The sequence below is a fragment of the Protopterus annectens genome, chromosome 4.part0 (genome assembly GCF_019279795.1).
Source record: "Protopterus annectens isolate FY-2018-M chromosome 4.part0, PAN1.0, whole genome shotgun sequence".
Lineage (NCBI taxonomy): Eukaryota > Metazoa > Chordata > Ceratodontiformes > Protopteridae > Protopterus > Protopterus annectens.
The window spans coordinates 1,311,344,915-1,311,360,824 of record NC_056733.1 but is presented as its reverse complement, the minus strand read 5'-3'; the positions used below and the strand labels follow the sequence as shown (position 1 = coordinate 1,311,360,824).

Below are 15,910 nucleotides of genomic sequence, written 5' to 3'. Positions count from 1 at the left end.
AAACTCACAGGTATGTCTCAGATGTCTGCACTCCCTGAGTGTGGCAGTCATCACACAGATGTGTCATCAGGACAGGTGGGGGTACACTTTTTAGGGACGATAGCCCAAGGGACTTTGACCACAGGATGCGGTCAGCTTACATATCAGTATTCCACAAATGAGAACAGTCCTGTTTATGTTGCAAGCCTTTCAAGACTCTGTAGGATGTTATCATCCACTCAGCCAACATGGCAGTGGTGTACTTTTTCAAAAACAGTGGGGAATGCACTCCTATTTCCTCCTTCCTGATGCCATGGGCTATGAAAAGTGTTAGGGGGCATGATTGGTAGAAGCAAGTTGGTGGTCAGTACAATCAGTACAATACCAACATTTGAATGCTGCATTTCTTCTGAGGAACTTAACATTTCTGGCGGGGGTGCAATATCGGAGGATTGCTCCAGGGGCCAAAATAGCTGGTTACACCTCTGCTTGTCTGTCTGTTGAGTGGACAGACATGGATTATGAAGATCTTTCATTAGGGTACATACAAAGGTTGTTTATTTTTTCAAGACTAAGAAAATTCTGCATCACGATACATATCTCTTACTGCCCCCTTCCTTACAGGGTTCTTTCTTTCTGACTTGCAGTTTAGTGTTTAGTGTTTATTAACTCGATAGGCCATGACCCAGGAGTTTCGGCAGATCAGTACATATAATAAAACAATTAGCACCAGATAAGTTTCTTAAAGAAAAATATTAGTGAGTATATGCATATGTAGTTAATTAGTGACAATGCCATTTATGTAACTAATACACATTTATGAAAAATTATACAGTTTGTAATGAAAATTAGATGCTGATAGTAGATGATCTGTGTACATTCGTTTATTATGTTTTTTACCATGCCACGCTGACTAACAAAGGCAAGCTATTCAAGTTTATGTATAAAAAAACATAATCTGACATGAGGTAATCCTCGCAGTACAGCATGTGCCTACGGTGTATAGGCTTGAAAAGTTAATTAATTTATGCCTGGAAAATGCATGTACTAATGGAAAACTGGCAAGCAACAAGTGACTAGAGGTAGTAATTCCAGCTGTAATTCTGTTTATGTACTTTAGATCCCCTGGTTTGATAAATGCCTCTCTCAGCTGTATTTTCTGTTGTTTTGGCTGAAACACGGTTAAGACCAGTCCTGGATCCAGAATTTGTGACCAAAGTAAACTCCTGATCAGAAGTTGGAGACTCTGTCTTGTGAGTCACAACGCTTTACTGCAGTTCAAATGACAGTAAATCCAAAACTTGCTGTTATAGTTTGAAGTTGTTTTTGGAGGGGCTGTATCCCACACCTCTTTTACTTATATACACTTATCTCAGTATGTTATATTTCAGAGTAAGGGGAATAATATTTTGGATTAACTGCAGTGTTGGACTTGTGATGGACTCCTTTCCCCTCTTTTGCACTTTCAAAATCTCAGTTCTGAGGCTCACATTTATGATCTTCAGAATGTCAACATGTACCCATCCATGTAAGTGTATATATTATTTTAAAACCATTAATACTGAGTTGTTGTCCTTAAATCCTGTATTAGATTATTTTAGACTATAATGTTTTGTTTTTACAACTTGTATAATATGAAAATGTTTTATTGCAAAAATAAATGCAACATATTATAATCTCCCTTTTTGTGAGCATTTTCATTTATATTTCAGTGAATGGGAGTTCGTGTTTAGTATTGTAATGTGTATTTGGAAGCCCTGGCTATTGAAATGCAGATAACATTCAATAGCAATGGAATACGATTTACTTTGGTCAAGTAGTGTATCTGCAGAATGCCAAGTGCAACTTTGGAGACTTGCTTTCTTATAACTAGCATATGTTTCCCACCGGAAGCCACATAAACATCCAGATTTCCCAAAATGTGCCATTTCTAGATAGAAATATACAAGCTGCTTTGTGTAGTCATTCAGATTTGTGCCAGGTGGAAATCAAATAGCTGCTATTTTAAAGGCATTTTTCTAATTAACAGATTAACAGTTCCACAGCATGAATTTTTTTCACCCACGTATGTGTTACTGAGGCTAAGTCTTTTCCTAATATTCTTTTATTTTAAATCAAAACTAGACTCCATTATTGTGCAATAAATATTTTATACTAGAGCCTATTTAATCCAACCTATCTCAGGTAATGTCATTTTCTGTATGATAAAACATAATTCCCATATAGTACGTATTTGTCGGCTCTCTACTGGTATTATCATAGAATGGTTTAAGCATACATTTTGGAGTGTAAAAGAACAAGCTTGTAGAAAAATACTGTGTTAGGCCATTGTGGCAAATGTGAATAATTTTATAAAACAGAATTATGACAGTATTGCAAAGCTGCCACCTTGAAGTAGTTTCTGAAGGCGGATACCATAAATGGAAACGCTTGTGTGAAAAGGACATTTATTTATTTATTTACTCATTTATCATTTCCTATGAGATAAGTGACCTGGGCTGTTACAGCCCTGTCAGTCATAACCTGAGCCAAAGGTCAAGGCTATACATAGAAGACAACAATGAATAACTGAATATATGCAGGAATATACACTATTGTAAACAAAGGATGCTGTAGAAAGCTTTGGCATAACAAGCAAATGATTAGACGTATAGGACAAATTGTGTGTAGAAAGTTTTGTGAATTTGATTAAGGTTACTGTACACATAATGTTTTTACAACCACTTTTCTTGACTTACACAAGTTTATATATACTCGAGTGTGAGATGTACTGATTTATGTTATACTGGTATTCTGTTCTGTAGGTTCAGCACTTGCCCATGTCCCCTCTGTAAAACATACCTTGTAATACTGCCTTCAGACCTTTAAAGTAAGTCCCCAGCAGAACATTCTCACAAGTTCAGCTGAATACGCAAAAAGCTTTTAATAAAGTTTTAAATTTACTGTATTTTAAACACTTGTAAGCAGTTCTCAGTACCTTTTATAATTGCTGTACTTTTACAAGAATCTCTTTATGTGGGCATTACAAGCTGAAATCTTAAGACTGAGAGGAAGCAGATTGCTAATACTTAGATTTTGGGCAGGTGCACAGTGGAAAAATGTGGTATATTTATTGGGACCTTTTGTAACAGTGTTACATTGAATCTGTACTTAGTGGAATAATCTTTAGCAAACCATTGGCCATTTACACTCAGATTACTTTGTCTTCCCCAGTTTCACTCTTCATATTTGTAAGAACTAAACATTTTGCTTAGATTACTGACTTACATAAAATTCACCATCCTCAGATCAGGAGTTGTTTCACTCATGCCAGTACTATTCTGATTTGTAGCTTCACCGTCTACTGTTGTGCTCTGTTTTAAACCAACTTGTAATTTTGCATCCATCACTTCAGAGCAAGTCTGTTGCAGAACATGTCTACAGTGCATTGTCATTGGTGCAGCACAGTATGCAGAAAATATTTAAATCGCTTTCTGTCACTGCGACCTATTATCTACACACACTGGACATGTTTTAGGGCTTTAGCTTCTGCTGTTATTTACCATGCATCCCAACTTTTCTTGTCCGACTTAATGTTCTTACTGTACTAACAAGTATGCCACCAGCTTCTGCAGCAGGCCTGAATATTGGGTGGGTAGGAATTACGAGTGTTCATATGTAAGTGAAGAGTAAATATCTGTGGCATACTTCAGGCAAATTCAATGCTTGGGTGATGTCAGCATTATAATCTACAACAGTGCATGACCTCAATGCAGTAATTTTTTGAATGTCTGCCCTTTAAGGAGGCTAACTGAGTAGTGATTACTTGTGTTAACTCAGCCTGCCCCTTAAACCCAAAGGCAGTGTGTATTGTATCAGTCTTCTGTAGTTGGTTGCCATTTGTTTCTTATTGCCCCGTATTGCAGAATGCATCCCCTTCTTGGCTGGTGCTTCATTATCCAGACTCCTTTCATTACCTAGCTTGCCAGAATTACAGGTGGACATTTAACATGTGTAACATCCAGTTAACTAGACAGAAATCTTTGTTATGAGTGCACTTTTTCAGGTGCTGTCTTGTAAAGTTTTGCAAATATTACTCAAAAAAGGTACCTCTGCATTTAGTGCCATTAACATCTTTTCTGCTTCTTACAACAAAGTACTAACCACTGATTAATACATATGCATTTCTACTGTGCTTGTATCCTAATAACCAGGTTTTTCTAGCTGATCATTTTGCACTTATTTATTTTTAGCTAGAAGACATAAAGGACAAAACGGAACAAACGCATAACATTCTGGATCTGGTGAAAACCCGTAATATCAGATGTATCACTATTATGTCACTTCTTGTATGGTAGGTATTTGCGGCATTGAAGGTACTCAGCATACATAAACTACACGGAAGCATCAGATTATTTTTACGTTTGCTTCTAGCTAATCAGTTTTACATATGTTGTACAAGTCATATTTATACAGATTTTAAGTGAATTCAGGCTGTTATAAAATTTAGTCTGATGTTGTCAGTCTTCACATAGTCCTTGACTGTGGGCTTGGTTCCGAGCCTTGGAACTGACTCTGCTGTTATTCCAGCTTGTGCCTTCCAAACCTCTCGAGCTAAGCTCTACCCACAATGCTCCTCACCAAATTACCCCAGATGTCGTTTGCCGCTTGATAGTGCCAGAAGAATTCAATCCAGTCTCTCGAGCTTTAGCTTTCTTCACAATTTGAAAGATGTTTTGCTTACTATCCAGTCTCTACTGCCTGCTTCTCTAAATATCTTTTAGCATGTGTGTGAGAGTGTTTTCTCCTCTCCTTTACTGTTAGATATTCTCAAGTAGTATTGTTGGTGCATCTTTTCCATTTTACCTTTGGATAACCTTCAATACCATCGTTGGTAGTTTTTCCCTTTTTCATTTTTTCCTTTTCTCCGTTTTTTTTTTTTATAATATCAATGTATTTCCTTATTCTAAAGTCTGTGTGTGAGTGTATCTGTGTGTAAGGTAGCCTTGGTTTTTGACAATATGGTCGACAAGCCCTCTGAAGGTACCTCTGGGATTCAAGAGGTGCAAAAGCGCAATAGGAAAATGCCCAATTCAAATGGACACACTCTTTATGTGTATTGTTTTGGTGTGGTCCATCTTCTGGAACACTGTGCGATCTGTCATGAGTTCAGTTCCAGAACCCTGATAGAAATCAAAAAATAAATTAATTTTGAAAGGCCTTCTTAAGTCTGAGTTTGAAGGGGCAATATCTGGTCCAGAAGTCAGTTCCTCCTCTTTGTAGACATCTTCCTCTAGACCAAAAAAGTAGAGTCACTCCAGTTCCGACAGCTCCCTCACACACCTGCCTTCTAAATTGCCCAGGTCTCCCATTGTGCCGACAGCCTCCTTGGCACCACTGGGCCAAAATGCTCATCCCTCGGTACTCTTGGCACCGACAGCTTCAGTTCCAGCTTCGGTGCAATCAACTCTTCATTTGGTACCAGTGGACCTTTTTGTACCGAAGGAACCTCGGGTGATAGTCCTACCAAGTATAATCTACTCCTCTCCATAAATCCATTTGCAGACTACCCTCCCAATCCTTTTTTGGAGAGATGCCCACCAAGGTCTCCATCTGCCTCTTCTATTCAGTCACCAAGAGTCTTTCAGAGTCAGATATTATGAGACTGGTGGACCAGCTCCTAACTGTGAGGGGATTACCTCCATCCACTGCTCCTAGCCTTGTTAGCTCTGGAACCTTGCCTTCTTCTACACCCATCCATATTCCTTCTTTGAGTCCAGCTGTGCTTTTGGAGCCCCCAGTGCTGACCTTTCTGGCTTTGACTGTATTGGTGCCAGCCAGAGCTCATTCTCCAACACCAGTAGTTACCCTGAGTTCGGTCGGTTCCTCGGAACTGAAGATCTCCTGGGGTTGGGGCTTCATTGTTGATTCCCGGGGGGGGGGGGCAGGATTCAACTTTGATTCTTTCGGAGCCTTCCATGCCCTTCGGTGCATCAGCATATGTATGCTTGACCCTGCCTTCTACATCGGGGGTGGCCTCCTCACTGCAGGATTGGGACCATGGTTCTGAAGGATATATTTCAGTTCCGGGCTCCCGTCCCTCCATTGTGGGGACCTGCCTTTCAGGCTGTGGAGAGAGGCTTGTCCATTGCAGGCAAACAGTCTATGCATTCCCTGTCGCACCAAACATTGTGTGTATCCCCCTTGACCAGAGCTTCTGCTAGTTTCAGCCCCAGGACATAGGAAAAAGTCTCAGGACCAAACCACTCTGGTTGTGTCATTTTTAGATACCTCTCTGGAGCACCCCACCAAAGAGGTACCTTTGAAGAAAAAGTGCAAGAGGAAGCACTTGGACTCCCTTGAAGAGTCCTTCACTGAAGATGCTGATTTCGATGAAGGAGACATTTCCCTGAAGTCACACCAAAGATGTTTCCTTTGAGTAATCCTAGAAATCCTTAAACAGAGGGGTAGCTGGACTACATTCCAACCTTCCTCAGAGGAATCAGTATACCTAGAGGCTTTTTGTGCCTAGCCTGTAGCTCTTGGATCTCTCCGCCTGCTGCTGATGTTATTAAACTGATTGCTCAGCATGCTTGGAAGATATCTGACTTTATTGAACCAATCCCCAAGAGACTTGACCGTATTCTCTCTGCCGCAAAAGATGAGCAGCACTGGGCCAAAGGTATTCTTGTAGATGCCATGGTGGTAGCGGCAGCCACCAGTATGGAACTTGCTGATGAAAGTCCTACTATTCATTCTCCTAACAAGAAGTCTAGGACAATGGATAGATTTGGGAAGTGTGTATGTGCTTCTTCAACCTTTGCTCTCAGGTTCTTGAACTATATGGCACATTTTACAAGACTTCAGAGAGATTTTATTAAAGAGCTTTTAGATACTGTCTCAGGAGCTGTAGCTGAAGGGGTTTGAGATAGTTGACTTTCAGCTCGCCAGCCTAGAATCCATTTCAAATTTGTCCATGAGGCTAATTGCTTATGCTGCCGAAGGGACAACCAGAGCAGTGGGTTTAGGCATGACCATTAGGAGACACGCCTGGATGCACTTGTGTGATTTTGTGTAGCCATTTAAATCTTCTCTTGTCAATGCTTCATTTGATGGATCATCCCTGTTTGGCCCCAAAGTTAAAGAGACTCTAGGGAGATGTGAGAAAGATGGGAAGACCCTCTCCATCTTCCTCAAGAGGAAGGCAGGGGATGATTATCCTTACACCAATCTGCCTGGCTAAAAATAATGATGGACAAATGTGTGCAGAGGATTATTACCAGAGGTTACAACATTCCCCTGTCAGATGAACCAAAAAGACTGACAAGAATCCCAGACGTTCCACCCAGTTACAGGGAAGCAGCAGTCTCAGAAATTCAAAAATTGCTCGGCAAAAGAGTCATCCAGACCCTCCAGACCAGAGAGAATCTGGAATCTACTCAAGTTTCTTTTTAGTGCCAAAGAAAAAAGGGGACTGGAGACCAATTCTAGACCTCAGTCAGTTGAGCAAATCAATGCAACAAATCAGATTCTAGATGGTCTTGGTTCAGTCTATACTTACTTTCTTGGGAAAATATGATTGGATGTGCTCAGTAGATCTTCAGGATGCATATTACCATATAAAAATGGACAAGCAGTGCAGAAGATTCCTGCACTTCTGGCTGGAATCCAGTCACTGTCATTCAGGGCAGTTCCCTTTGATCTCACCACAGTCCCCATGTTGTTCACCAAATGCATGGCAGTAGTAGCAGCTCATCTCAGACTGCTAGGATTCTGAGTGTTTCCATATCTGGACAACTGGCTCCTTACTGCTCCCACTAGGCATCAATTCATAAAGGCATGAGATTATGCTCTTCTTTTTTGTTCCAACCTAGGCATCACAGTATAGCACGAAAAATCCCATCCAGGACCATGTCAACAGCTGGAGATCATTGGAGCTATGTTCGACACAGTCACCGGCATTGTGTCACTTCTCCTAGAAAAACTCCAAAGGATCAGATCACAAGTGAGCTGGATCATTTGCAGCAGAAAGTAACAGCAAGACTCATTCTACAGGCCCTAGGATCAATGACAGCAGCCTGTATCACTCTAGTTCCCCTGGCCAGATATCACATGTGGATTTTTCAATGGCTCTTGGCCTCCCAGTGGTCCTTATTAAATCAGCCAGTATTTCATCTAGTTATGAGCACCAGTCGATGCAAGGAAGATCTGAGTTGGTGGCTTTACTCCAACGAAGTCTTGTCAGGCCATCCCTCAACCCCAAGCCATAGTGACCATGAACACGTCCCAGATGAGGGGAGGGGCATTATCTGGGAAAGATCGTCCAAAGCACCAGGTACTAGCTGGAGGCCAGTTTGCACATCAGCGTTCTAGAGATGAGGGAAGTGCTCCTAGCATTGCAAGCATTTTAAGAAGCCCTCCTCTTGGGAGCAATTGCATTTCAAATAGACAATATGTCACTAATCTGGTGTATCAACAAGCGGAGGGGGGGGGGGTCAGATTTTATCCTCTTTGTCAAGAAGCATTCAGAGTATGGTAATGGGCAATATCTTCCGTTTGCTTTCTTGTAGCAACCCACATCCCGGGGAGCTCCAACATGATTGCAGATAAATTGAGCAGAACCATCCTCATGCCTCACGAGTGGTCTCTCAATCCATTGGTGGAGAAAAAGATATTTCTCCACTGGGGCCAACCTTGCTGGGACCTGTTCACATCCCCTATGAACAAGTGCAGCAGTTACTTTTCCCTAATCCCCCCTGAGGAGTCACCCAGAGATGCTCTCCTTCAAGATTGCACCCCCCTGGTCTATTGTACACCTTTCCTCCATTTCCACTAATTTATCAGTTTCTAAAAAGAAAGCCAACGGGTCAGAGACCAGAATAATCCTCATTGCCCCATTTTTGGCCTTGACAAGTTTGGTTTCCCTTCCTATGACCTCATCTACTTCAGAAACCCTTGATATTGGACCCAGCTCCGGACCCGTTGTCCCACCCAGTGGGACTGGTTCATCCGAATCTACAACATCTCAAAATCACTGCATGGCTTCTCCAGTTCCCATGATCTTTTTCTCTCTTCCCCAGTCCATTCGCTTCATTCTGGCCCACCACAAACCTTCAGCTAGAAAATTGTATCATAACAAGTGGCAAAAGTTCACTAAATGGTCACTAGACTGTAATCTTGACCCATATTCAACACCCATGCGCAAAGGTTTAGACTTCTTAGCCTTACTCTTTGAGACACTGCATCAGCCTCTGCTGTTTCGGTGCATCTTGCTGCAATATCCAACTTCCACACTGGTTTCAGTGGTTCATCCCTTATGTCACATAAACTTTGTAAAGCCTTTTTGAAAGGAATCTTCATGCTTAGACCTTCATATAAAGAACCCTCTGCACCTTAGGATTTGAGTTTGGTACTTCAAGTCTCTGATTTCTCCACCTTTCAAACCTTCAGCAAGTTTTGACTTAAAGTTCTTGTCCTGGAAAACCTTATTTTTAATAGCTATTACTTCTGCCAGAAGAATATCGGAAATACAAGCCTTGTCCTGCAAACCCTCTTACTTGATTTTTCATAAGGACAGGGTCTCACTCAGAACAAATCCATCTTTCCTACCAAAAGCAGTTTCTGAGTCAAATATCAATCAAGAATTTACACCTGCCAGTCTTTTCTCCCAGTTTTTCCAATAAAGGGGAGTACTGTTTGCATCTACTAGATGTTCACAGACAACTATGTTTCCACCTTCACAGAACGAAGGATATCAGAAAATCAGACCAGCACTTTATTGCCTTTTCTTCAGTTTCCTTGGGGGAGTCCAGTTTCTAAAGCTACTCTAACTAAATGACTTAAGTACTGTATCACCTTTGTTTACAATAAAAAGGATCTCCCCCTACCACTCCATGCAAAACCACATTCAATGAGAGCTATGGCTACATCTGCAGTTTTTCATGACAGAGCCTCGTTAGATGATATTTGTGCAGCAGCAACATGGGCATCACCTGATACCTTTATTACTCATTACAAAGTGGACCAGGTCTCTAGGGGACGCGCATCGTTCTGCTCAATGGTGCTTAGGAATATTCTTCCATGAGACCTTCCAAGATTCAGATAGCTAGGGACTCTGTCCCACAGTCAAGGATTATGTGAAGATTGACAACATCAGATAAAGAAGTTATGTCTTACCATAGCGTTCTATCTGTGTTGTCAGTCTTCACTAATCCATGACATTCCTTCCCTCCTCCCCCTGTCTTTAAATCTCTTGGTGGATCGATTATTCCCAAAGACTGGCTTCACAATAGGGACACAGATATGGTGTCTTATCTGTTATTTCTTGTCTGTCACTTTATTTTGCAAACTCGATCTGAGGTAATTTGGTGAACAGCATTGTGGGTAGAGTTTAGCTTAAGAGTTTTGGAAGGCAGGAGTTGGAATAATCAGTTCCAAGGCTCGGAACCAAGCCCACAGTCAGGGATTAGTGAAGACTGACAACACAAATGGAACAGTATGGTAAGACGTAACTTATTTTTTAGAAATGTACTAATTTTACCATTGGTCTGACATCAGTGAAATAGAAGCATGTTGTAATGTAAATTTTTGCTCATATCTTGTTTTAGCATGAATATATGTACTACTTCATATATGCTAGTGAGTGTACATGGGTTTACACATAGATGTGTATATATGCTTATACACTTACACACAGAAAGCACTGGATTATTGGGCTAAACTATATTGCAGAGTTACAGTAGTCAGATTAGCAGTAATAGTAATAATATTAGCTATCAAAAATAGTCTCATGAATAAATGTGCAAACATTTGGTGCTTTGTATTATTATAAAGACATCTGTCGTACTGGTTACCAGGTGACCAGTCAGATAAATAGAACACTTACCACCAACACTCTTCTTTCCTCTCCTGAGTAGTAGCTTGAGTTTTCAGATTGGAGTTTGATGTCATATAAAATATAAAGGCATTTTCAAGCATGCTTGTATTAAACTTTACATGAACATGTCCTTTGTTCTTCTACAAGCAGATACCAGATAGAGTACTGGGGTAAAGGAGGAAGAGGTTAAAAAATGGAGCGCACTCCATCTCTGAGAAGTGTTAATTACATTTTAAAAATATGGAATTCAGAAGCAGACCATTCTAGTATAGTATACAAGTATACATTTGATCCTATAGTAACATCCATCTGGAAAAATAAATGAATAAATAACTTCACCTTGCAGATAACTGAGGTCACATAGATGTGTGTTTTGTGATTAATATATTTGAAGAAAGCACATCAGAGTGTAAGACCCACAGCCATTGTCACCCACATCCTAGACTGCTACTACACCTCTGAAATCAGCTTTTGACCACCCTTAAAGCTGAAAACCACTTCATACTCCACCCACATCACCCACCAGTGTGCACTGTTAAAATCCAAAATTATTTGACATTTTTTGGCATAGAGGAAGGCATCCATCTGCACCATTGACAGCCTAGGAAGTAAAGTCTCACTTGTGTGATGCTTGGGGGAAGGCTGTGGGCTTATGTAAGAGCCTGTAATGATGTGCTCGCTATTTTTATATATTTTATTTCTACATTATACATTTTTGACTGGGTAACATCACAGGAGACAATTGTCCTTGTTCAAGAGTGACCTGTGAGCACAATCAGGTTGTGGCTCAAAGTCACACAATATGCAAATGAATATTAATGTAATCAAACCCTGTTCCCTGCAGATGTGAAAAAGCTCCTTAACAGTTCAGAGCTTTAGTCCTCTGTGCCAACTGCTACCATTACAATTACATCCTATACCACCGAGGGATGGAAGCTTGGACAGTGCGTGTGTAATGGTTATCCTACATGTGTATCTGGTCTTGGGCTATTTCTATGTTCCCAATTACTTAGTGTTACATTAATCTCTACAACCTTTTTATGTTAGTGCCTTAAATGTGAGATTGTAGTGTACTTTTTTTCCCTTGTGTAGTATGCCACTTGTGTATTTTTTTTTTTACCATTTGTGATTGATGAGTTACCCTTTTAGATGTTTGGAGTAGGTTGATTACAGGGGAAATGCCTGTGATGGATGAAGATCCCTGGCTATCTGGTCTGACTCTTGCATTTTCTCTCTTTGCAACCTATCCAAAATTCAAGCCCAGAGTCCAAGAATAAGGCCAGGTGAAAAAATATCTTTGGTTTAAATGTTTATTCACTCAGAAAATAAAAAATCCTTTACAATAAAGCACTTTCGTCTCTGACAATTCAGAGACCTTATCAAGATAAAAGCAGTCACCCAAAAGCTTCATTTAAATAACGCATTCCCTAAACTAATCCACCAATAGAAAAGTGCAAATCATTAGATACATAAAACTGAACTACAATAAAATCAGCATTTTCTTCAAACAGCAGCATTTTCTTAAAAAAAAAAAAAGCATGCAGTCAAGAAACGTAGCGAACACACAATTAAAGTATATAAGGACCACATATATATAAAAAATATATGTATATATAAAATAAAATACTTCATGTATGTCTTTTTTTAGGTATAATGAGTTAGGGTCAACCTACACTGGTAAACCCACTTAAACCCAAAATTATTTTTTTGTTATTTATCTCTGTAGTGCTTCTAGTTTCAAAAAAAACAAGTTATTGAGAAGGACTCATTAATCCCTGGCCATTGGGTTGCATTAGTTCTCAACTGCCACAGGGCTTCTTGTATTTCAAGTTGTACAGGCCAAGGACCACCCCTTGGGTCCACCTGAAAAGGTTCAATAATGGTAACCTTAAAAGTGTGACCAGGGAATTCATTGCAATGTTTCGCCAACGCATTGGTGTGCTTCTTTAATTTAATGTCCCTTAGGTGTCCATAAATATAGAATTTCAACTTCCTGTCTGTTTTCCCTATATAAAAACCGGGACAAACTGTACAGAAGGCACAATATACCACTTTATCTGTCTGACAAGAACATGTTCTGTTCAATCTTGCATTCACCCCATTTATGTTAAAAAGTGATCCCTCCATTATGTAACCACAATGGTTACAAAAGCCACACTTCCTCATAGACCCCTCCACTTGTCCTTTATCCTGGGCTTCTAAGACATTTTTAAGGCAACACCCTTTCCTATACACAGTGATGGGTTTCTCACCCACACATTGCCTGATATCATTCCAAGAAGCCACAATCACCCAATTCTTATATAATATGTCAGCAATCTGCCTACTGACCATATTATATGAAGTAATAAAGCAGATCAAAAATTGACATTTCTTACCTCATTTTACTCCCCAAAACTGTATTGGACTCTACATTCACATTACTCGATAGAGGCTCCACCCCACCTGCTTCTTGCGAACAATTGGTCAGTACTCTATAATTTTGATACAGAATGGCCTTAAAATAACCCCTCTCCCTTTTATTGATAACCTCCAACATTACATCATTAACCAGACAAAATGGATAATCTCTCTTTAAAATCATATTTTTCAATAAATTGCATTCAGTTAAGAATGCATCAAAGGAGGAGAACATTAGAGCAGCCCTCACAAACTGCCCCTTTACTACCGCTTTCTTTTGCTTATAGGGATGAGAGCTGCTAAAATGTAGAAAACTGAGTATATCTCCTTCTGAAAAATTTGTGATGTTAACAGTTGACAAGGAATATCCTTTATTAATCTCAAATCTAAATATGGTATTTATATTTGATTAGCATTATGGGTAAACTTTAAGAAAGAAGTTGAACTGTTAATGTATGCCAGAAAATCCAAAATCTTATCCATAGGTCTAACCCAAAAAATAAAGATGTCATCCAAAAATCGGACATACATCTTGCAGTGGGTATAAAATGATGACTTGAATAAATACATCTTCTCCCACTGCAACATGACCATGTTGGTATACAGACCCCTATGTTGGCAATACAGACCCCCACATGGCGAGCCCATGGCTACCCCCTCTGTTTCTAAAACTCATTTTCAAAAAACATTATACAATTATTCTTTAATACCAGGTCAAATAACTGTTCATACACATTTATGGTAGACTGAGGAATGCCCTTATTTTCCAAAAATTCACAAACCCTTTTGAGTCCTTTGTCGTGGGGTATCACCGTATATAGATCTTTGACATCGATAGTGATGAAAAAAACATTCTCCAAAAATTCAAGATTATTAATCCTATCCATAAAATCCCCATGAATTCTTGCACAAATTTACTTCATTAAACAGTAGTGGTTTCAATGTGATATCTAAAATTTAGACAGGGGATAAGTTATAGATCTCTGGCCATCCACAATTGGTTGCATGGGAGGATTTGAGATGCTCTTATGCATTTTAGGCAGTCCAAAAATGGATGGAATTTTGGGATGGGATACAGACAGAAAGTTGAACTCATCTACAGAAATTGACCCTTCAATAAAAAAACGTTAAGTTCATGCCTTGTTTTGTTATAGGTACCATTCAATTCATTCAGTGGTATTTTTCTATACAACCCACTGTCCTAACAACTTCTTCATTCTCAAATTATAATCACTGGTATTCATCACAACAAAGCCACCACCTTTATCAGGTTTAATTATTCTCACATCATTACTGGCTTTTAATTTAGCCAATCCCTCTAACTCACCCTTACTTAAATTGGGAGTACACACCACCCTAGGTATATTTCTAATATCAATTTCACACAGTTACTCAAATGTCTGTAAAGAGGGCTGCACAGGGGAGATATAGGTACTAGAAATATGCAAAGGATGGCTGACATGTTCAACAGATTGAAAAAGTATTTTCAAATTAAATTTCCTCACATAGTGCCTCAGATCAACCAATGTATTAGCTGCATCACACCCTTTTACAGGTACAAAAGTAATACCTTTAGATAACAGGTCACAACCAGTCACATTCATTTGCAAGGAGGAAAAATTGAACACATTAAAGGCCTCTTTAGTATTTTTTAAGGATGGTGCACTGGTTACTGGCACATTCTTGCAGCATTAATTCCAGCCCCAAGGACCTCCTCTCCTCCCCCTCCGGTAGGCTGCATGGCCTCTCTAACCCCTGTTTCTGAGTTGAGCTCTTTGTACAGGGACCTCTCTGTTGTATCTGTCCCTCAGTCTTTCAGACCTTCTCAATGGTGGATAATCTTCCTCCTCCAAAAAAGTCTCCTCATTATTATTCTCAACCATTGAGTCCAAGTTAAGGCCACTACCCCAAACATGGGATTTGGGAGGTTCAGGGTAAGCTGCGTTATTGATGTATTGTGCCCTGTCCCTTTCAATCGTTTTCAGTTTCCTATTCTTTATATTGTTAATTTGATGTTCTTTGCTCTTAAATATGCAATTATAATTAAAAACATTATGCTCATGTGCCACATCATCTACAATTTTCTTATCTAGTTCCATTGCTTCCCTCATTAGGTTTGTTAAAAGGATTTCATTATGTCTGACAACCAGCTCCATAGTCAGAGCCATGTCTGTCAAACATGGAAATTAACTCCTTACGCAAAGCCAAATTTGCCACCAAACCAGTTGGGAAGCACCACGTACGTAAACATTCTTTGAAATAAGTGTTATCCAGTTGTAGTTTTTTAACCTTTAATAATAAATAATAGAGTTTCTGGAGGTTATTGGAATAACTAGTTGTACTTACTGTCTCTTCCACCAAGAATCTCTGATTATGCCCCAGACATTCATTAACCACAACAGGCCCGTTTGTTGTAGTTCCACTTACTTGTACTCTGTTATTTATTTCACTGTTTCCAGCTTGCATAGATCTATTAAATCCACTAGTGACCTGTTGGATGCATGTGTTAGGATTATTTTGGTTTTCTTGTGCTGAATCCAGCTCCACATTATTAAAAAGTTGTTGAACGGAGCTCTCACCACTTTCCCTGAACCCAGGCACTTCCTGGTTCACGCTACAGGCACCGCTTGACGATGACATCACCTGTGCACACTCAATTCGGTCCTGCCTTTGGGA

At 39.7% G+C, this 15,910-nt stretch overlaps 1 protein-coding gene across 2 annotated transcripts in view; it reads left to right on the top strand.

Annotated features, from left to right (window-relative positions):
- The window catches only part of SLC22A5 (solute carrier family 22 member 5), a 703,827-nt gene that overhangs the window by 421,535 nt on the left and 266,382 nt on the right, over nt 1-15,910 (top strand). For both annotated transcript variants that reach the window (XM_044069191.1, XM_044069190.1), the window contains one exon: nt 4,212-4,312. In XM_044069191.1, coding sequence (XP_043925126.1) covers nt 4,212-4,312 — 101 coding nt within the window. The remainder of the gene's footprint in view (nt 1-4,211; nt 4,313-15,910) is intronic.